General features: G+C 38.4%; 1 protein-coding gene across 1 annotated transcript in view; it reads left to right on the top strand.

Moving 5' to 3' along the window:
* The window catches only part of LOC106874905 (uncharacterized), a 94788-nt gene that overhangs the window by 61538 nt on the left and 10750 nt on the right, over window positions 1-22500 (top strand). The window contains exon 3 of the mRNA XM_089358270.1: window positions 10429-10585. Within this exon, the coding sequence (XP_089214396.1) occupies window positions 10466-10585 (120 nt within the window). The 5' untranslated portion in view covers window positions 10429-10465. The remainder of the gene's footprint in view (window positions 1-10428; window positions 10586-22500) is intronic.

Genomic DNA, 22500 nt, shown 5'->3' with positions numbered 1-22500 from the left:
AAAACGAAAGCAAGGCGGCAGAGAAAGCTAATTCGAAGACTACAGATTCAATCCATCACAGGAACTGTAAAAATCTGTAAAACAGTCCAGAAATTTATCATTTAAATATATATGAGAATGTCTAGATATGCAACTACATGCATGAGAATACATACATAAAGCAAAACATACAAATCTGCTCATATACACACATATATACATTCATGCATACATGCATACATACATGCATACACACATACATAATACATATATACATAAATAAATGAATACATACATACAAACAAAATATCCAATGAAGGAGCCTTGGATCTAAGTTAGAAACCGACTCTTTATCTATTAGCAAGAAATTTTGGAATAAAACTGAACAATGATATACATACATATTGTCAATTTGTTGGTTATTGAATTCAAGTCAGCGAAGAGGAAATTAAATTTTAAAGACAAAACCACAAACACACATATCAAGTTGTGGTCCTGCAATTTGTTACTGGAGTTTTAGCGGCGTTTAACCGGTTCCTTAGACAAGTTAACACAAAACGGAAGGATACATCTCATTACTCTGACGGCAGAAGGGAAGAGTAAAACAGGAAACATGGAAATTACTGAATACATACACATACGTAGTGGAGGTGCAATGACCCAGTGGTTAGGGCAGCGGACCCGCGGTCGTAGGATCGCGGTTTCGATTCCCAGACCGGGCGTTGTGAGTGTTTATTGAGCGAAAACACCTAAAGCTCCACGAGGCTCCGGCAGGGAATGGTGGCGAACCCTGTTGTACTCTTCCACCACAACTTTCTCTCACTCTTTTTTCCTGTTTCTGTTGTGCCTGTAATTCGAAGGGTCAGCCTTGTCACACTGTGTCACGCTGAATCTCCCCCGAGAACTACGTTAAAGAAACACGTGTCTGTGGAGTGCTCAGCCACTTGAACGTTAATTTCACGAGCAGGCTGTCCCGTTGATCGGAACAACTGGAGCCCTCGTCGTCGTAACTGACGGAGTACCAACCAACACATACGTAGATGCATGCGAACATACATAGATACATAGACACACACACACACACACACATACCAGTTTATATATATTTACATATATTTACATATATACCAGTAATAATTTGTGCATTTGGTTCTGTGAGTAAATGCCTAGGTGACAATTTGGATAACCTAGACTTTCAGAAAAAAATCAACCAGGTAACTCGTGCATTATAAATGCAATCTGTCAGTGGAACAATAAAAATATGAAAAACTTTCTCAAGTTTAAAATATGAATTTGTCTTTGTTATCTACATACTACCAATAGAGCTTTGTATCTTTGTTAGAAACCAGCTCCTCCCGTACACGAAGATTTCAGATAATTAGAAATAGAAGATAACATACATACACACATACATGCATAGATACATAAATAGATACATACATATACAAACACACACGCACATACATACCTACATACATACCTACATACATACCTACATACATACCTACATACATACATACGCCGATTACAGTTCAAGACATTTTAAACCTGGGTCAGTTTAAGAGGAAGAAAAAAAGAGAGAAAGCAAAAAGAAAGAAAAAATGAAGAGTGTGCGTATGGGCGTGAACATGAACAACTGCACATACTTGCACACATATACGTATTCACTCACACAACCAAACTCCCCCATACTAACGTAAGGAGAAAAGGACTAAGGATGAGAACGAACTTTTGAATGTATGTATGTATACATATCTATGCATAATATTTTACATACACATATGTATGCACATCTCTATACGAATGCATGACGTGTGTGTCATGCATTCGTATATATATATATATATATATATATATATATATATATATATATATATATATACATACACACATACGTATGTATGTATGTATGTGTCTGTGTGTGAGTGTGAATGTGTGCGCACACGCGTGTATGTACCTTACTCTGTTGCTTAGTGTGCATGTATAAGAAAGCGTAACTTATTGGCTTATGTCGAATTCATTAAGAACTATTTAAAATATTGCATCAGAAGACTAGTGACCTTACCACCAGTAAGTAAAATTTCTAATAGTTACTGGTATATTCACTAATTCAGAGTAATATTTTAAGGACTGTAACACTGGCTGGGAAACAAATTTAAAGAAAGTGTTTTTTTTTGTGCCTCAGATTTTAGACTTGATTCTAGATATATTCCCGCCATTGAATAAGAATATGACCTTCATATATTTCTGGCAGCTCCAGTTTTTCGATAATGCCTTTATCAAAAAATGTACCAAAATCAGGTACTATCGCAATAGAGAAATAGTTTTACTGCCCTTCTCGGAGGAAAAGGATTTTGTATTTTGCAGCAATTTTCAAGGTTTGTCGATAAATAAAGTACGATTCCCGTACTGGGGGCAATTCTTTTTGTCTATTTGTCTCTTTTCCTTTCTGGAAGAAGCTTGTTGTGATCAGAGGTGGAGACAGTGGTGATCAGACTGGGAGAGGTCTAAAATTACCCAAGATAAACTGTATGTCAAAATGTAATCTCCTACAACTTCATCAGGAGTTGAAAGCCTCAAGGCAAAGTATAAACTATTAGGACACATATGTTACTAGAATGGTTAGATTAACATAAAAGTTGTAATAATACATTTTTGCATCGGTGGATCTCGAAGCAGATAAAGCTATAAATAGTAAATTAGGTAAAAAAAAATCTCTTTGGATAGATAATGTCGAATTGAAGGCTGTCCGTGGGACTTGAACATGTATCACCTGATTCGTGCATATGGACATAGATGCATGCATACAAAAATACACACATGTGTGTGCATGCATATATACACACATACACACATGCATACACAAACACACACACATAAATATATGCGTACAATGAAGGCGCATGGCTCAGTGGTTATAACGTCGGGCTCATAATCATGAAGTAGTGAGTTCGATTTCCAGACCGGGCTGTGCGTTGTGTTTTTGAACAAGACACTTTATTTCAGGTTGCTTCAGTTCACTGAGCTGTAAAAGTGAGCTTCGAAGTCACAGGTGCCAAGCTGTACCAACTTTTGCCTTTCCTTTGGACAACATCAATGGCGTGAAGAAGGGAGGCTGGTATGCATGAGCGAGTGCTGGCCTTCAATAAATAACTTTGCTCGGACTCGTGGGGACTTGCTGGGTGGAACTTTCTAGGTGTAATCCTATGGTCATTCATGACTGAAGGGGGTCTTTACTCTTTTATCCTTTATATAAATACACGTATGTATACATATACAAAGACTATGTATGTTCCTACATACATTTATGCAAACATAATACATATGGAGGTGGGACACAGACACATACATAATATGTTTGGTAGACTTCGAACGAGGCCATATCATGTAGGGGCTGAGAATACAGTCGACTGCTCTCAGTACATGACTAGTGCATAATATTGTCGACCTCGAATGAATGAAAGGAAAAATTGATCTCAGAGGGATTTCAATTGAGAACGTAAAAAGACGTAACAAAATATCACTTGGCTACATTTTCTCCGCCTCTTTACCAAGTCAACCATCTACTACTCCTCTTCCTCTATTTCTTTCTTTCCGTCTCCCCAAGCTCTTTAATATGTTAGACACTTGAGACGTTTGCGAAGTAAGCCATTTTATGTTGACAGATTTAGACAGCAATAATAACTAACGCCACCACCACCATCACAACAGCAACAACAACGACAACAAGAAACTGCTGCAATGACTGCACAAGCGACAGTAGCAGTAGTAGCTATGAATGTAAATTAGAACTGTTTGGTTTGTCAACTTTTGCGACAGCGTGTGAATTACTGTGCAGACATGCATACAAGACAATCGTTGTGTAGCTAGCTTTTGAATGGAATGAGTGCTGGGTAAGACTTGTATAATATATGTATTAGAAATGTGCATTAGAACACTTGTAATACAAGACGTATAGTATATGAAATGGTGTTGTATATGATAGACTAATAGGAGTGTGTATGTGTGTATAAGTATATATGTATATATGTATATACGTACACACTATATATGCATGTATATATGTGTGTGTGTGTGTATATATATATATATATATATATATACACATATATATGGGAGAATTTAGAAAAAAACAACAGACGTAGACAGGTGGTGTAAACAACAAATGGATGTATTAGTTACATCACTCTTGAGTGCCACTGATAATATGTGACACAGTACAACCTGTTGCATGGTCGGGTCGTCGGCAACTAAACTGGTAACCTCATCAAGCCAGCTTGGTGAAGAGGGGGTGTTGAACACCATGCGGTATAAAAAAAAAAAGCAAGACCCGTTAAAGGGCAGTAGAACCCATGAGAGCTGACGGTCATTCAACTGTGTGAAAATATGCTTCTTTCAAATCGCTGCTGTATTGTACGTATTCGTTAGGGGGAAACGTCTAAGAGAAGGCACTGTGAAATCAAACCGACAGTTGATGTAGCAATTGGATTCCAGTTACTGATTCTTAGAGATGGAATATGTGTTGTATAATATATCTGGATTATCTTGTCTCTCTATTAAGTTTCTGCGTGCAGACTTAACCTGTTGAAGGCGCACAGTCGTATGGTTTTCAGAGCACACAGACGTAATGGAGATTATTGTAGACGGCTGCAATTTGTCAAAATGAAGCGATCATGTATGTATGTATGTATGTCCTGGGTATAACTTTAAATTGCATGCGGTAGAGGGGCTCTGGTATAGGAGTTCAAGGGCTTTCAGGAACGTGGTATCACCTCATAACCATTATTGTTCTCAGGTCCACTCTGAGTTAGAAGTGGTCTTACTCGGTCACGAGTTGACTTCAACCATGCATACATACATACATACATACATACATACATACATACATACATACATATGTGTGTGTGTGTGTGTGTGTGTGTGTGTCTGTCTGTCTGTCTGTCTGTATGTATGTATGTATGTATCTATCTATCTATCTATCTATCTATCTATCTATCTATCTATCTTCAAAAATCCCGCTCCTCGCCAGGAGTTTCAGTTGTTGATTGGAAGAGGGAGGCGCAAGACCGAAATGGATGAAAGAAAAGAGTGCACAGTGGTTGTTCGAAGTTTGAAAGAGAGAGAATAAAGCACGAGAAGATCAAGAGAAGGTTTAGAAAGAATGAACCTGTGGAAAATGAGGGTGTTGCGTTTTATGTGTGTGATTTGTGGGAGGAAATGCTTGAGTCATGCAAGCCTGGTCAGCCACCAGAGATCTCATAGGAATTAATTCTTGTAAATTGTGATATGACCATGTGCAACATGTGGAAAAGTGTACCTGTCAGTTGGAAGATTGAAAAGGCATGTCAAAAGACTTCATACTGTATTTCAAAGGACCAGCCTTGTCACATTCTGTGTCACGCTGAATCTCCTTGAGAACTATGTTAAGGGTTGAGAAACTGTGGAGTGCTCAGCCACTTGCGCGTTAATTTCACGAGTAGGTTGTTCTATTGATCGGATCAGCTGGAACCCGCGTCGTCGTAACTGATAGAGTGCTACAGAAGAGGCTCTCTTTCTTTCTTTCTTTCTTTCTTTCTTTCTTTCTTTCTTTCTTTCTTTCTTCCTTCCTTCCTTCCTTCCTTCCTTCCTTCCTTCCTTCCTTCCTTCCTTCCTTCCTTCCTTGCTTCATTCATCCTCTTTCTCCCTTCGTCCCAAGCCTCTCTTCCTTCCCTCCTCTGTCTCTCTCTCACACATATTTAAAAGACTGCATGTAGTGAAACCTATGAGTTTATATATGATTGTGTAACGTGGTAGATAAAAGAAATGGATACTGACGTTTCGGAGAGACTAACTCTTCGTCTGGGAGAAACTTATTTCTCTCAACATTTGTTCACCATAAACTAACACAACTATCCCACCACCACCACCACCACCACCACCACCACCACCATCACCACCACCACCACCACTACCACCACCACCACCTCGACTACCACTACTACTTGTAATGTACACTCAAGTATAACATACACTTCCACACCTGTAAAAATACTACCACAACCTCACCGCTACACTCTTTCACAACTACCACACACACACTACCATGCCACCGGTACTCGTACACCATCACTACTACCACATACCACAGTAACACACCAGGAACACTACCAGACACCACTATCGCCTGTACTATACCACACACTGACATCATCATCACAGTATTACCCTAACGACGCTATGACCACCACCACCACCACCACCACCACCACCACAACCGCTGCAACAACGGCAACAACAACTATCAACAGCTTGCATCAAGTATATCATGTTTCGACAATTTAGTAAACTTTTAGTAAGCTTGTGAAAAAATAAATCCTGTAAAGCGGTCTCGCCATTATTGTGATCGACAATCGAATTTGATTTCTGCAGGTCAGAGAAAATGTAAGACAAATGTTCAAAAACACTTATGTAACCAGTGCAACGTCTGAGATAAGTAAATTGAATTAAGATAACAACAGACAAAAATTCTATACTAAGCGAAACGACAATTTGGAAAACTGAATTTAGCTAAAAATTGCATTTATCTTTAAAAGTGTATGTGTGTATGTATGTTTGTATGTACGTATAATAACCACAAAGCCCTCTCCAACCACGCAGCCGCAACCACGACAAAAATGCTAAAAGAAATTCTAAAAAAGTAAAGAATGATATTAAACTTTAATGTCGGATTTAATTTTGAAATTCATAGATTTTAATTTCTGGGGCTGGATGACTGTCTTGGTGGTCGGCTACCGGCAAAATTGGTAAAGCACAGGAAGGGGTGGGAAGGTTTTTAATAAAAAAAAAATTTGAAGCATTTAGTTTTTGCATCATGTGTTCAAATCAAGTCGGAGGCGTGTGTTAGCATTTTATTTTTCATTTGAATGGTGCGTTATAAATCCTTTCTACTATAGGCAATCTAATCGACTACTGCACTCTCACAAAATTTCAGACCATGTGTCTATAGTACAAAGAATTATATTGGAATCAATGGATTATGTGTCCTATAATGTATGTTGTTGGCACTCCGTCGCTTACGACGTCGAGTGTTCCAGTTGATCCGATCAACGGAACAGCCTGCTCGAGAAATTAACGTGCAAGTGGCTGAGCACTCCACAGACACGTGTACCCTTAACGTAGTTCTCGGGGGTATTCAGCGTGACATAGTGTGACAAGGCTCACCCTTTGAATTACAGGCACAACAGAAACAGGAAGTAAGAGTGAGAGAAAGTTGTGGTGAAAGAGTACAGCAGGGTTCGCCACCATCCCCTGCCAGAGCCTCGTGGAGCTTTAGGTGTTTTCGCTCAATAAACACTCATAACGCCCGGTCTGGGAATCGAAACCGCAATCCTATGACCGCGAGTCCGCTGCCCTAACCACTGGGTAATTGCGCCTCCACCCTATAATGTATAACTTGTGACAATTTAAGAAATCAATATTTGGTGGGAGCGGAGTGCACCATGATCTAATTTCGGTTCTGAGTTGTTCTTAAATTCACTTCATTTGGGCCTATGATAACCATAGGACGAGTAGGAATATTACACTTTCTCTTTTGATTCCTCTAAACTACATGGATTGTGCACTTGGCAGACATAACTGTGTGATTAAGAGGTTTGTTTGCAAACACATGGTTTAGCGCTCGATACTATTGCATGCCAGCATAGTGTCGTCTGTTATATAGTGTCGTCTGTTATATAGTGTCGTCTGTTATATATCTATATCTACTGGAAAAAGCTGCTAAATGTCTCTAAAATCATACTATCGTGTTATAAGGAAAATAAAAAGTAAAAGGAGCGACATATTGGATAATATAGCTGAGGTAAACCACAAAGGAGTGCTGAAAAGTAAAAGAAAATACAGGAGGATCAGTTATGATTTCATTCAACATATCCCCCCCTCCCAGATTCACACAATTACTGCAGCAGTCTTTTAGTTTTTATAAGCCCTGTAAAAAAAACTCAGAAGGTTGGGCCTCCAACTAGGCTTTCGTGATACTCTTAAAGCCAGGAACTTTTCAGTACCTTATCGTATATCTTTAAAGATGCGATAGCCATGGCTAGAATGGCTTTGATCATAAATGTGGGTGATCAAGGCCAACCTGATATGAAGCAGCAGCAGCAGCAGCAGCAGCAGCAGCAAATCACCCTAAGCAGGCTATGAATATACAGAGAACTGGCTTTCAGCTACCTTAACCACTAGGCCATACCATTTCTAGGTCTGTGTTTATAAATAGACAAGCAATTGGCAAACAATGTGGAGCAGGAAGTAAGATATGGCGATAAGGTTTCAAATATAGTGGTCCTTAGCTTAGAGGCTACTTCTAAAAGTTTTTAGGCGTAGTTGGGGACCATTACCGGGCCGCACAGAAAGAACGAATTTTGAAATTTCATTTCTATTTTATGGCCTATCATAGTTTGTAGGGTGTTTTGCATTATATACACACACACACACACACACACACACACACACACACACACACACACACACACACACACACACATATATATATATATATATATGATATGAGAAGTATTGGTGCCAAGAAGACACAAAAGTGTCAGGTAATGCTGAGTAAGTGCTATGGATAGACTATAGTTAAGCTCCAGGTTCGATAATGATACGAATGAGGAGTCCAATGTAGGTCATGTATTAGCATGTATCTATATAAAAATTAACAGAATGAGATAAAAAAATTCAAGGCTGTGAATAGCTGTCAGAACAGGTCTTACAGTTGTTTCTGCGATATTTTATATATCCCTTCATCAGAGACGGTGCGAGAAAATGTTTAAGTAATATCTATTATAGAGAAGACCTGAAATGCAGAGTGAAGTGAAGGACTGAAAACAGACGTCAGATACATAAGGATATTGTATTTGCAGTTCCATTATTTAAGCAGAATGGTGTATATATAAGTTTCCTGTACCTTGTGTGTGAGTTCCAACTTATATATATACACCATTCTGCTTAAATAATGGAACTGCAAATACAATATCCCTAAGTATCTCACGTTTGCTTTCATTCCTTCACTTCACTCTGTATTTCATGTCTTCTCTATAATAACTATTACTTAAATATTTTCTCGCACCGTCACTGATGAAAGGATATATAAAATTTCCCGGAAACAGCTGTAAGACCTTCTCTTTATGAATGTCCTGAAAACTATTCACAACCTTGAATGTTTGGATGATGTGACTGTGAAACCTGCTCTGTGTAAGCATTCGACTTGTTTGGGCACGCTTACGTTAAAATACAATTTTAGAATGATTTTTTGCTGTCCCCCACTACCATCGCTTGACAACTGATGTTGCTGTGTCTACGTCCCCGTAACTTAGCGGTTCGGTAATAGAGTCCGATAGAATATGTACTAGGCTTACAAAGAATAAGTTCCGGAGTCGATTTGTTCGACTAAAGACGGTGCTCCAGCATGGCCGCAGTGAAATGACTGAAACAAATCAAAGAGTAAAAGAGTATACATATATATATATAATTAAGTTATATATTATTCTCTATTGTGTTTTGTTATGTGCACGTTCTCCTGGTCTGTGGTACCAAAAAAAACAAACAAATAAAAATTTGGAGACCACTCTTCTACGCCTTTGCTTGACATATTGGTAGAAAGAGAAGCTAAATTCACCCGAATCTTGCTCAAATCACAAATTATTGTCTATTGTGAGTGAATGAATTTGATTGATGTAAACTGTGAAGAAGTCTATTGTGTGTGTGTATATATATATATATATATATATATATATATATATATATATATATATATATATATATATACACACATAAGTATGTACGAATGTGTATTTGTGTCTGTCTTTGTGTTTGCATCCACCACCGCTTAACGACCGGCATTTGTTTGTTTACGTTCCCATGACTTACCAGTTGGGCAAAAGAGACCGACCGATTAAGTACTACATTTAAAACATAAACACTGGTGCCGATTTGTTCGACTAAACCCTTCAAGGCGATGCCCCAATATGGCGACAATCCAATATATATATATATATATATATATATATATATATATATATATATATATATATATATATATATATATATATATATATATATGTATATATATGTATATATATATATATATATATATATATATATATATATATATATATATATATATATGTATATATATATATATATATATATATATATATATATATATATATATATGTATATATATATATATGTATATATATATGCATATATATATATATATATAAGGTTGAGACTCTATCCATAAAATACTTCTCCAACCTTACCATTGCTCTCTTTATCTTTTTATTTTTATATATTTACACACACACACACACACACACACACACACACACACACACACACACACACACACACACATATATATATATATATATATTCGATTCTCTATTTTGATTTTGTTTTTCTTTTTTCCAGATTTTACTTTGGATCACCTGACAACCATCTCTCAACAATGGTATCTGGTACTTTAATCACCCTTCTCTCTTTATTGCTTGTCCTGCCCAACATGGACGCTTCTAATACAGTACCGGTGGTACAGGGCAGTGGTGACGTCGCCACAAATGGGACCCAGGTAAGTATCCGACTGAAAAAATGTTATTTTCCTCCACTCTCCCCTCCCTGCCTACCTCAATCCTTACTTCTTATTAGTCTCGAAAGCCCTGTAAAGAGTCATGAGTATTACTCTCACCCACCGACTAAAACACACACACAAAAAAAAAAAAAACATCGAAAAGTATTTCATATGATTCTACTGTTTAATTTATATTACCTCTTTCAAGGCGGCGAGCTAACAAAATCGTTAGTACACCGAGCAAAATGCTCGACAGCATTTCGTCCGTCTTTATGTTCTGAGTTCAAATTCCGCTGAAGTTGAGTTTGGCTTTCATCTTTTCTGGTTCGATAAAATAAGTATTAGTTGAGCACCGGTGTCGATGTAATCGACTAGTCCCTCCCTGAAAATTCTGACCTTGTGTTAAAATTCGAAATCAATTTATATAATCTCTCTAAAGTGCTGAGATGGCAGAATCGTTACCGCGCTGGACAAAAATGCCCAGCGGCATTTGTTTCGGTTTTACATTCTGTGTTCATATGTCATCGAGGTCTACTTAGCCTTTCATTCTTTCAGGATCAACTGAGCACTTGGGTCGATGTTATCGACTAGCCCCTTTCCATAAAAATTTCGAGCCCCGTGTCTATTGTATAACTTAAAACACCTGATATAGAGATAGCCTCTTGTGGAGCTAACGAAAAATGTTTTACACAATCGCTGGAACTGCTAAAAATAGTAACCGAATGTTTATCGAATCACATCTTCCGACGTGGGTGAGTCTACGAACAATCACGTAGTGACTTCATCATTAGCTAAGTACAACTAATAAGATTGATTCCACGTTGTGGATTCATCGTTGGCTAAGTACCAGTAATATAATTAATTGATTCCATAAAACTGAATATACTCTTCAACTACTAGTCTAAGGGGTTGTGTATGTATACAAAACCAATATTAAATTGCTGGCAGTTTAATACTGACACCTACCTAGGAAGCACTTTCAATCATTGTAGGTAAGAAGATATGAACTGCTGCCTTTTCTGTCGTTGCTCAGTATCATACTGAATTTTATCTATGGAAATTTCTCCAGACAATTCCTTGATTTTTCGCTCCTGTAATTTGCTTCGCGCTCCTATAATAATCACAATTTCTCTTGTTTCCTATATTCCATACCTTCTATATTTCAATCTCTAGGATTTGATATTTACCTGTTTTTCTTTTTTAATTGTTTCCATCATTGGACAGCAGCCATGATGGGGCATCGCCTTAAAGGCGAATCCAGTATTTATTTTTTTAAAGTCTGGTGCTTCTTATTTTACCGGTCTGTTTTACCGAACCATCAAGTTGCGAGGACATAAACAAGGCAACACAGGTTGTCAAGTAGTGAGGGGTGTGTGTGCAAACAGCCATAAAGACATACACATACACAAGACAGACTTCCACAGAGTGTCCGTCAACTACATTTACTCACAAAGCATCGATCGGCACATCCTTATAATAGGAAAGACTAGCCCGAGGCATCGTGCAGTGGGATTGAATCGCTGTAAAGCGAGCTTCTTCGCCACACGACAACGCCTAAACAATTTTTCTGACCACCTCACTGAACTTTTATCATCATTCAGGTAAGTTGCACCAGTTAGTGTACAAGACAGTGTTCTCTTCTATTTTATTATTTTATGGTCGATTTCTACTGTCTCCTTGTTTGTATATGTATGTGCATATAGAAAATCTTACCATTTATATTTTTACTAGAATCACCAAGTAATGGTTTAAAATTTCTCTATATCTGGGAGTTTTTACTTCGTTCCATATCTTCCAGTAAATGTAGATAGCATAGCAACACTGTTATGTCATTTAATGTGTAATATGTATATAGAAAAACAAATAAATACCAGTAGGCTTAATGCGTATATATTTACATGGAAGATAGATATCGCTGACTAGTACTATGCATTATCTATACTAAACTTATTGTGTGTTCGCACACATACTGTACAAACACACAAACACACACGAACGCACACACACACGCGCGTACGCACGCATATACACGCACGTACGCACACACACACACACATACAAACATACACATACACACACACAACACACACACACACACACACACACACACACACACACACACACACACACACACACACACACGCACACACTGTCGTGGCTAGTCTCGGGCAACCATCTAGCAATGTCGTCTACGATATCAGCAAACAGGCGACAGATGCAGCATTCTGGCTGGGCATTCTGCCTCAGAAAAGAGTTTTGGTAAATATTAAGCCGTTCTCACACCGCATTTGTTAACCTTGGAAAGGCGTATGTCTGTTATCCAAAATATAGACTAAATTCTTATTCCAAGAAAGGAAACCCTTGATGTATTTTTCTTTGATTTTTAATAATAAAGATATTAATAATAATAATAATAATAATAATAATAACAATACTAATAATAACAATAATAATAATAATAATAATAATAATAATAATAATAATAATAACATTAACAACAATCACAGCAACAACAACGAAAATAACTGTATAATGTAGATTGTATTTCAAATATTTTTGCCTCTTAACAGTTGTTTTGGAATTGTTCATTTAAGTGTTTCTTCATCTTGTAATACTGACATACAAGAAGCTCACTCGCTCAATTCTCACTCACAACACTCACGTATTGACACACACACACACAAATGCACACACAAACACATGCAATCACACACACACACACACACGCATACACACACACACACATACACAAAGAGCAAGAAAGAGAAAAAGAGCAAACTGACAGATAGACAGATGAATATTGATAGATCCACAGACAGTTGTGTGTGTATATATGTGTGTGCATGTGTGTGTGCGTGCGCGCGCGCGTGTGTGTGCATGTGTGTGTGCATGTGTGTGTGCGTGTGTGTGCGTGCGTGTGTGTGTGCATGTGTGTGTGTGTGTGTGTGCATGCGTGTGAGTGTTTGCGTGTGTATGATGGCGGCACTGTGTTGCCACTAGAGAAGCAAGTCCACATCGGCCTGTTATATGCAACGGGTCTACGGCTATATTAGAATGTTTGGGGTCTGCTTCGGAGCAGACCTCCGGTTGGAGAGGAATTGGGACGAAGAGTGGCTAGTTTCACTCAGTAATGGAACGAGAGCAAACTATCATTGAACGGTTGGACAGGGATGGGAAGCGCATTCACTGTCTTTCGTTATTACTATCGCATGACCATCGTGCTTTGCCCCAGTTTTCATCTGATCAGGCTGAAGTGTCTGCTTCTTTCGTTTCTTTTGAAATAGAACGTGTCCTACTAGAAGGCTAAACTGCTGCCAACACCTTCCGCGTGAAGGGTTTGGTATACCGTGGTTGATAATGCGCACTTGCATGTGCGCGGCGAGTTGGTTAGTAGTTAGAGCATTGCATAGAATGCCTTAGTGGAAGCGCAATGGGTCAGTGGTTAGGGCAGCGGACTCGCGGTCATAGGATCGCAGTTTCGATTCCCAGACCGGGCGTTGTGAGTGTTTATTGAGCGAAAACACCTAAAGCTACACGAGGCTCCGGCAGGGAATGGTGGCGAACCCTGCTGTACTCTTTCACCACAAATTTCTCTCACTCTTACTTCCTGTTTCTGTTGTGCCTGTAATTCAAAGGGTGAGCCTTGTCACACTGTGTCACGCTGAATATCCCCGAGAACGGAGTGCCAACAACAACACAACAAGAATGCCTTAGGTCATTTGTTTCAAGTTTTTGCATTCTGAATTCAAATTCTGCGTATCAACTCTGCCAGTATCATCTGCAGGGAATGCTAAACAGTGAAAAGAGGTCGCTGTTCGTGAGATATATTTTCACGTAAACCTTTTCTTTGATCGACGTGTGATCCAGCTTCAATCAAAGACCAAGACTGAGCTGAACACTTGTCATCTTGAATGATGTCAATCGATTATAGTTCTTCATCAGTTGGACAGTTAGGCCAGAAATTTAATGTAAGTTGTTTATATCACTGCTCTGAAAATTCTCCAGAATAAACTGTTCAGTAGGTCTCCGTCAATAACCAGTGTCTCCTTAAGAACGTGGTATGTTAACTGTTGCATTTTATAGATGGCTAGGTAGCCAAGAGCCATAACGCTCTTGGGAAGACACCAGGATATCGCAGGAGATCTACTAAACGGTTTATTCCGTTGGATTTTCAGAGCAATGATATAAGGAGCTTCCAGAAATCTCCGGCCCAACTACTCAAATGGTAAAGAAATATAATCGATTGACATCGTTGAAGACGCCAAGTGTTCACTTCAGTCTTGGTTTTTGATTTAAGCTGGATCACAAATCGACCAAAGAGAAGATTTCTGGCTTGACTGTACTGAAGAATATTGCTAGTTTTGGATAAATTCTACAGGTAAGGATAACGACGTCAGCCTGGCTTGTCCGACATGCGCTCAGAGTGACGAAACCGTTATACGTTTTTGTCCTGTGTCCAGTTATTGCTGAATTGTGGAATTATGTCAAACAACTGCCATCACGTATAAGACGGATGAAGCTATCGCCGAAGCTATACCACTTCCTTCCTTTGACTCACTATCTATCCACATAGCGGTCTGGTTCAAAATACACACCAGGCATCTTAACGGGATCGCTAACTCAGTTACTCTCGATGTTGGCTGACATGAGCATGTTTCTCTCCAGGTGCCGAACTGTAAGCAGACCAATTCTCTTGTGTAATGCGTGGTCTTGTTACTACCTCGTATTCCTTAAAACAGATCAAAATGCTCACAATTCCTTGAGGATTTAACTTATAAATAAACTGGAAGGCTACATAAATTTTATGTATCAAATATTTATTTACATATGACGCATCAACGTCTCTCCATCTACTACCACTACCACCACCACCACTACCACCACCACTACTACCACCATAACCATCATTAACAACTACAGTGCTACCATTGTTCACTCACCATTTCCTTTTCAGTATCCACAACCACCTCCTACTCTTTATTAACAACAGCTCCTACGATTTCATTCACCACTTCTCCATCTCTATACACAACCTCCTCTTCCTGTCCTTTCTTCAGTCGATAATGTGTTTTTGTGTTTGTTGTGTTTGTTGTGTTTTGATTCCTGCCTCTTGACATTAACTAAAGTTCACCATCACCTTCTCCACAACCACTAGCAGCAACAGTAGCCCCACCTCCACCAATACCACTAACACCGCCAACCTTCGCCGCCACTAGTACTACCACTACAATACCGCCACCAATGCCACGGCTCCATCCAAATAAAACCACCATCACCACAACCACCAACACAACCTTTACTAGCACCACTAAACCGCCCTCATCACCAGCACCAGCACCACCGACAACAGCAACAATCATTGCAGCTATCATCACATCATCATCATCATCATCATCATCATCATCATCAACATCACGTCGTCGTCGTCGTAGTCTTCATCATCATCATCATTATCATCATCACCTGCAGCATCAGCAGCAGCAGCAGCAGCAGCAGCAGCAACAGCAGCAGAACCACCACGACCACGACCACGACCAAGACCACAATCACCACGACCACCACCACCATCACCATTACTACGATCACCATCAGTACCACTACCACCACTCATACCACTTCTCAACCAACATAATTATCACCGCATCAGTACTGCTACTCAACCCCCACCCCTTCACTCCATCATCAACTGGATGACCCCCACAGTCATTGTGACCACCACCACTAATAATCCTTTCCTTTCTACTAAAGGCACAAGGCCTGAAATTTGATGGAAGGGGATTAATCGATTACATTGACCCCTACTGTTCTACTGATACTCAATTTATCGACTCCGAAAGGATGAAAGGCAAAGTCGACCTCGGCGGAATTTGAACTCAGAACGTAGCGACGGGCGAAATACCGCTAAGCATTTCGTCCAGCGTGCTAACGATTCTGCCATCTGGCCGCCTTTCCACCACCACTAATAATGATACATCACATATTGCCTCGTCCAGCACACGAGCCACCATTATCACCATTGCCACGTCGACACCTCAACCACCACCACCACCACCACCACCACCACCACCACTACGACTGACACCACCTCTAGTATCTCAGACACCATCACTGCTGCCTCCGCCGCCGCCGCCGCCGCCAAATCCACCACCACCATCACTTCGAACAAGGAAAAGGATATCTAAAGTGCAGACCAACTGCACCGTCACATAGACTTGATATTAAAGTGCAACGCAGCACCATTCATGTGTTTGCACTTTTTGCTGTCCTTGTATTTGTAGTTGTTATTGTCGTTGTTGTCGGAAACGGCGGCGCCATCATCATGATCATCATAATCGTCATCATCATTTTCATCATCGTGTTATGGCTGTTGTTGTTGTTTGTCATTCATGATTTTAACCATTTGAAAGACGAAATGGCAGACATTATGCCAAAGTTTTTCAAGAGTTCAGACGAGTAGAAAACATGGGGTACATAATATATAATATATGATAGGCAAGATGGCAGCGGACGTGATATGGCGGCTAGCTGAAATATATTAATTTACTTATCTACAAGTGACGTCTATCTACCTACCTATCTATCTATCTATCTATCTATCTATCTATCTATCTATCTATCTATCTATCTATCTATCTATCTATCTATGCATGCAGACATGGGTATGTATGTATGCATGGATGCATGCATTTATGCATGCATGTATGTATGTATGTATCTGTCTGTCTGTCTGTCTGCCTGACTGACTGTCTTTCTATTTATGTATCTATCTGTTTAGCTTTCTTTCTTTCTGTCTGTCTGTCTCTCACTCTAACTGTCTGCGTGTCACTTTAAATCAAATTTAATATTTGTTACAAACCCCAGTCTACCATTTTATGTGTACGTGCAAAACACGCATGCAGAAAGACTGATACAAACGACACACACACACACATACACACACACACACACACACACACGCGCGCGCGCACGCGCACACTCACACAAACAATGATACAAAGAAACAGACATGCAAACACATGCACTTCTATATGTATAAGTTCGTTTGGAAATGATGAGGCTAGCTTTCGATCACATTGCGTGGCACCTTGGGCAAGTATCGTTTACCATATTCTGAGATCGACCAATCCTCGTGAGTGATCTTGGGTAGCGGAAATACAATGTGCCCTGGTATCTTTTATCTACACACACTCACACATACACACGTATATAACGTATATATGTATATATACATTTATATATTCATATATATATTATATACTTGCTTATATACAAACATGCATACATACATACATACATACATACATACATACACACACACACACACACATATATATATATATATATATATTTATGCTGTATTCCGTTAGGAATATATATGTATGTATATATGCATACATACACCACCTATACATGCACATACACACACATATAGAATATGAATTAAAAAACAATTAAAAGAAATTACATAGAATAATGAATGGAAAGAAACCGGAAACAGTTCCATTTGTACTCCATTTTCTTTCTTTGATTTGATCTCACTTATTTAGTTTTAATTAAATGTAGTTAACCCTAGACGGTTTGCTGCGTGGGTGAAGATATATATACATCTCCTAGAAACGAGCGAATTCCTTTGGTATTTTGTCGTTCAGCGTGTTTTGTTTTTAACACGGATATGTGGGTCAGTGCAACATTTAACTCTTTCCATATTTCGGGAAGGTGTGTTTGGTGGGGCGTTTCCTCTGTAACAGTAGACATATAGAGCACTTTATCTCTCTCTCTCTCTCTCTCTCTCTCTCTCTCTCTATCTATCTATCCATCTATCTATCTATCTATCTATCTATCTATCTATCTGTCTGTCTGTCTGTCTGTCTGTCTGTCTGTCTGTCTTTCTGTCTGTCTGTCTGCCTGCCTGCATGCTTGTCTGTCTGTATTTGTGAAACCGAATCCAATTGAAATATCTCCACTCAGTTTTCCTTTGATTGGATAGAGCAAAATTTCGTCTGTTTGGCAATTATGGCAAAAGCGCTTGTATGGTGGAGAAAATTGAAAAGCGCTTGTATAGTGGACAAAGACAGACTTGTGTCTTCGGCCAAACCAACGTCAACTTCTGGTTACAACTTTAGAAGAAAGTGAGATCGGTAACATAAGTGATAACCTCTAGTAAATTTAGGCGTTGATAGTGGCTGAATGGGTTTTCTGTCAGAAAGTTCCTGTGTGTAGGAGAACACCGCTAGTAGAGGCCATTTGTTTTTGAAATCAGAGCAATCTGTGTGTGTTACTTTCCTATCCCTCGTTGATTGTCTCCATACTGGGACGCTTTATGCTGTTTCTTTTGTGTATCGTTGTTTCTCATATCTGTGTTCCTTCACTCTATAATTAGAGCACTTGATTTTGATGGCTAATAGTTATGGAACATAAAAGGGCGATGTTGAGCTGGCTAACACGAAAATCAAATAAAAACCCTGTGGATCAGCAACTTGAGAAACAGTTGGAAAAAAAACATGCAGTACTATTTTGAAATACTAAAAAGGGTTGTTGCAGTTATAAAGTCATTAAGTGAAAGAGGTTTAGCATTTCGAGATCATGAGGAAAAATGGCGCTCCCCAAACAATAGAAATTTCTTGGGAGTCATTGAACTTATTGCGGAGTTTGATCCATTTTTACATGAATATTTAGAGAAATGTAAAAATGAAAAAGTAAATATTACCTAGCTATCCAAATCCGTGTCTGAAGAATTGATAGAAATCAAGGGAAAACATGTGAAAGATGAAGTGGTAAATCAGATCAACAACCTAGACACCAAATACTACTAAATTATAGTTGACTATACACCTGACGTGACACATGTTGACCAGCTGGTAATTGTGGTTCGATACTGTTATAATGGGAAGCCCCGTGAAAAATTTTTAGCATTTTTGCCAATAGAAAACCATTCATCCACGACCTTGTTTAACAAAATAACACAATTTCTGGGGGAGCATAAGCCTTCACTATTCATGGTCAGTCTTACGATGATGCTTCCAATATGAAGGGCTTGGAGAAAGTGCTACAAGCACTTCTTAAAAACATTAATAGGTATGCAGACTATGTACCATGTGCAATCCATTCACTCAACCTTGTTTGGTAAAAGGCAGTGTCTACTGTACCTGAAGTTATTGACTATTTTGACATCTTCCAGTAGCTGTATGTTTTGTTTTCTCAATCTCCTCGAAGATGGGGGATTCTAAAAACACAGGGCAATCTAGCCTTTTCTCTAAAGAGCTTAAGTGTAATTAGATGATGTGCACATTATGAAGCAGTCTGGGCAATTAAAAATGGATATAGGGTTATTTTACAAACTCTCAAACATATATATGTTTGAAGACTCAGAAAAGAAGCCTGAATGTAAGCGAAATGCAAAGAATTTATACCACATGTTGGTAAAATTGGAATATGCAATTTCAACAGTCGTTTGGGAAGAAGTTACGGAGCGTTTTAACAAAACAAGTAAGAAACTCCAAACACTGGTTTTAATGTATTTCAATGTATTTCTGCTAGGATCTTTGCTTTCATTTGTTAAAGAACTGTGGGAAAATTCAACCGGCAGGATTTCACACTATGAATCAGTAGCAAAAGGTCTATGTAAATATATCCCCTCAAATTATTCTGTTACAAAGAAATTTGCAGATGGAACAAGTGATAGGGCTTTTTTGAAAGGGGTTGAAAAATTTAGGATAGAAGTTCTAAACCAAATCTATGACTGTTTGATAATTCAGTTAAGCAAGAAGATGGAGCCATATGAGAAGATTGCGAAAAGGTTCAAGTTTCTGTCAGAACTGATGAACAATTCAAAATTTGATGCAGACAGTATCAAACTTATTATATCGCATTACAAAGACGATATCGACCACAAATTAATAAATGAGTGATATCAGTTCAAAGAATATTTACACCTTAGGAAATCGCGGAATACAGAAGAAACACACCATCTAAAATGCAATGCACAGAAATTCTTCAGCTTATTTATGAGCAACAATTAATTGAAGTGTTTCCTAATATTCTTTTCTACTCTAGGCACAAGGCCCGAAAGTTTTGGGGAGGGGGCCAGTCGATTAGATCGACCTCAGTACGCAACTGGTACTTAGTTTATCGACCTTGAAAGGATGAAAGGCAAAGTCGACCTCGGTGGAATTTGAGTGTTCCCTAATATTACCACTGCACTTAAGATGTACTTGCCAATGCCTGCGTCTTCCATGACTGAAGAGCGCTTAAATTCCTTATGCATATTGTCTCTAGAAAATGATATTGCAAGGAAGCTCTCATATGACAAAACTGTAAGGGAATACGTTGCTATATAAAAACAGAAAAAACGAGTATTTTGTAATTTTCAGATGTATCTTAAATATAAGATTAATATTAGATTGTGGTATTTGTTATGTTTTATGTCTTTATGATGCATCATTCATGCATATAATGCTTCCCTTATTTTCAACCCGCATAACTCTAAAAGTACAAGGCATAGTGTGGAAAATATTTGTTCACACCAGTGACTTTGAGAATAACAATCTGAAATGTAGTGCTTAAATTTGTAAAGAAAATTGTGGCGATCTGCCATGGAACAACCACATTGACAAAGATATCGGTGATTACCCACACCTTGTTTCTGGTGGAAAGAGGGCTCACTGTCAGACTCATCTTTAAGTACTCCACACAACCACTTCACCATTTGGGCTACCAGGGCCTCAAGGCTGGAGTTCCTTGCAAGGGCAAGAACATTCTTTGACCCTTATTGGATGTTATCCTACTGTTGTTGGTTGTATAGGGGGTACACATAACATTTTAAGCTTCAGGGCCCCAATTTTGAAGATCCGGCACTGAATATCGAAGTTAGTTTTTTTTTAGAGAAAGAAATCAACCGACTAATTCGTACATTGCTAATACAGTCTGTACGCTGAACAGTAAAAATATGCAAGCATTTTCTCAAGTTCACAATGTGAGATTGCTTTTGTTACCTACATTCCAGCGATAGAGCTTTGTTTCTTTGTTATAGATCAGCTCCTTCTTTACAGGAAAGAGTTCAATTAATCATAAACAGATGAGAACATACAGACATATATATATATGCGTGTGCATGTGCGTATGTATGGTTAATATATGTGTATACGTCTATATGTGTAATATTTTTCTTGTAATGTCAGCTCATCTGTCACCAATGTGACAAATGATAATGCTATCCTTATTAGTAGCTGTAGTGGAATTATAAGAAGAGTTTTTCTCTCACTAAGAAAACAAAAGCGAATTGCTATAATATAATTTACATTAAATAACAAAAATAGCTGTTAGATTTAATATTCCTTCACAAGATAACATGTCAAAAATGTTATCGGACTGGTTATTTCATTTATCTATATCTATGTCTTTAATTACATTTTCAGCAAGACAACTAATCATAAGTACCGAAAAGCCTTTAAACAATTTGCACAAACTACTACTACTACTACTACTACTACTACTACTACTACTACTACTACTACTACTACTACTACTAGAGGCTGTAGTAGTAGCGGTGATGGTGATGGTAGCAGACGATAATTTTGCCAAGTTTTCTTTCAAATGATCTTGCGGCGGCTAGTTTTCCTAAAACAAAAGGAGTGACATTTTGTTTTTAATAAATGTGTGTCATTCTAATCAGAAACTTTATACTGATTCACATTTCTTTATTGGATAAACAGAAACTTAACTTAGATTATCAGAAGATGACAGTGTTTAACATATCGTTTGGCAGCTTGAAGATAACTGATAACTAATTGCAAAACGACTACTGTATTATAAAAAAAAAATCAAATCTAAGCAGACAAAAGCAAAAAAAACAAAACAAAACAAAACGAAAAACTTTCATCGATTGCAACTGATTTGATTGATAAAAGGTTCGTCTC

This window comes from Octopus bimaculoides, chromosome 10, assembly GCF_046866305.1.
Source record: "Octopus bimaculoides isolate indiv1 chromosome 10, ASM4686630v1, whole genome shotgun sequence".
NCBI classification, from domain to species: Eukaryota; Metazoa; Mollusca; class Cephalopoda; order Octopoda; family Octopodidae; genus Octopus; species Octopus bimaculoides.
Note: the sequence above shows the minus strand (reverse complement) of the source record. Positions and strands in the feature narration are given on the sequence as shown.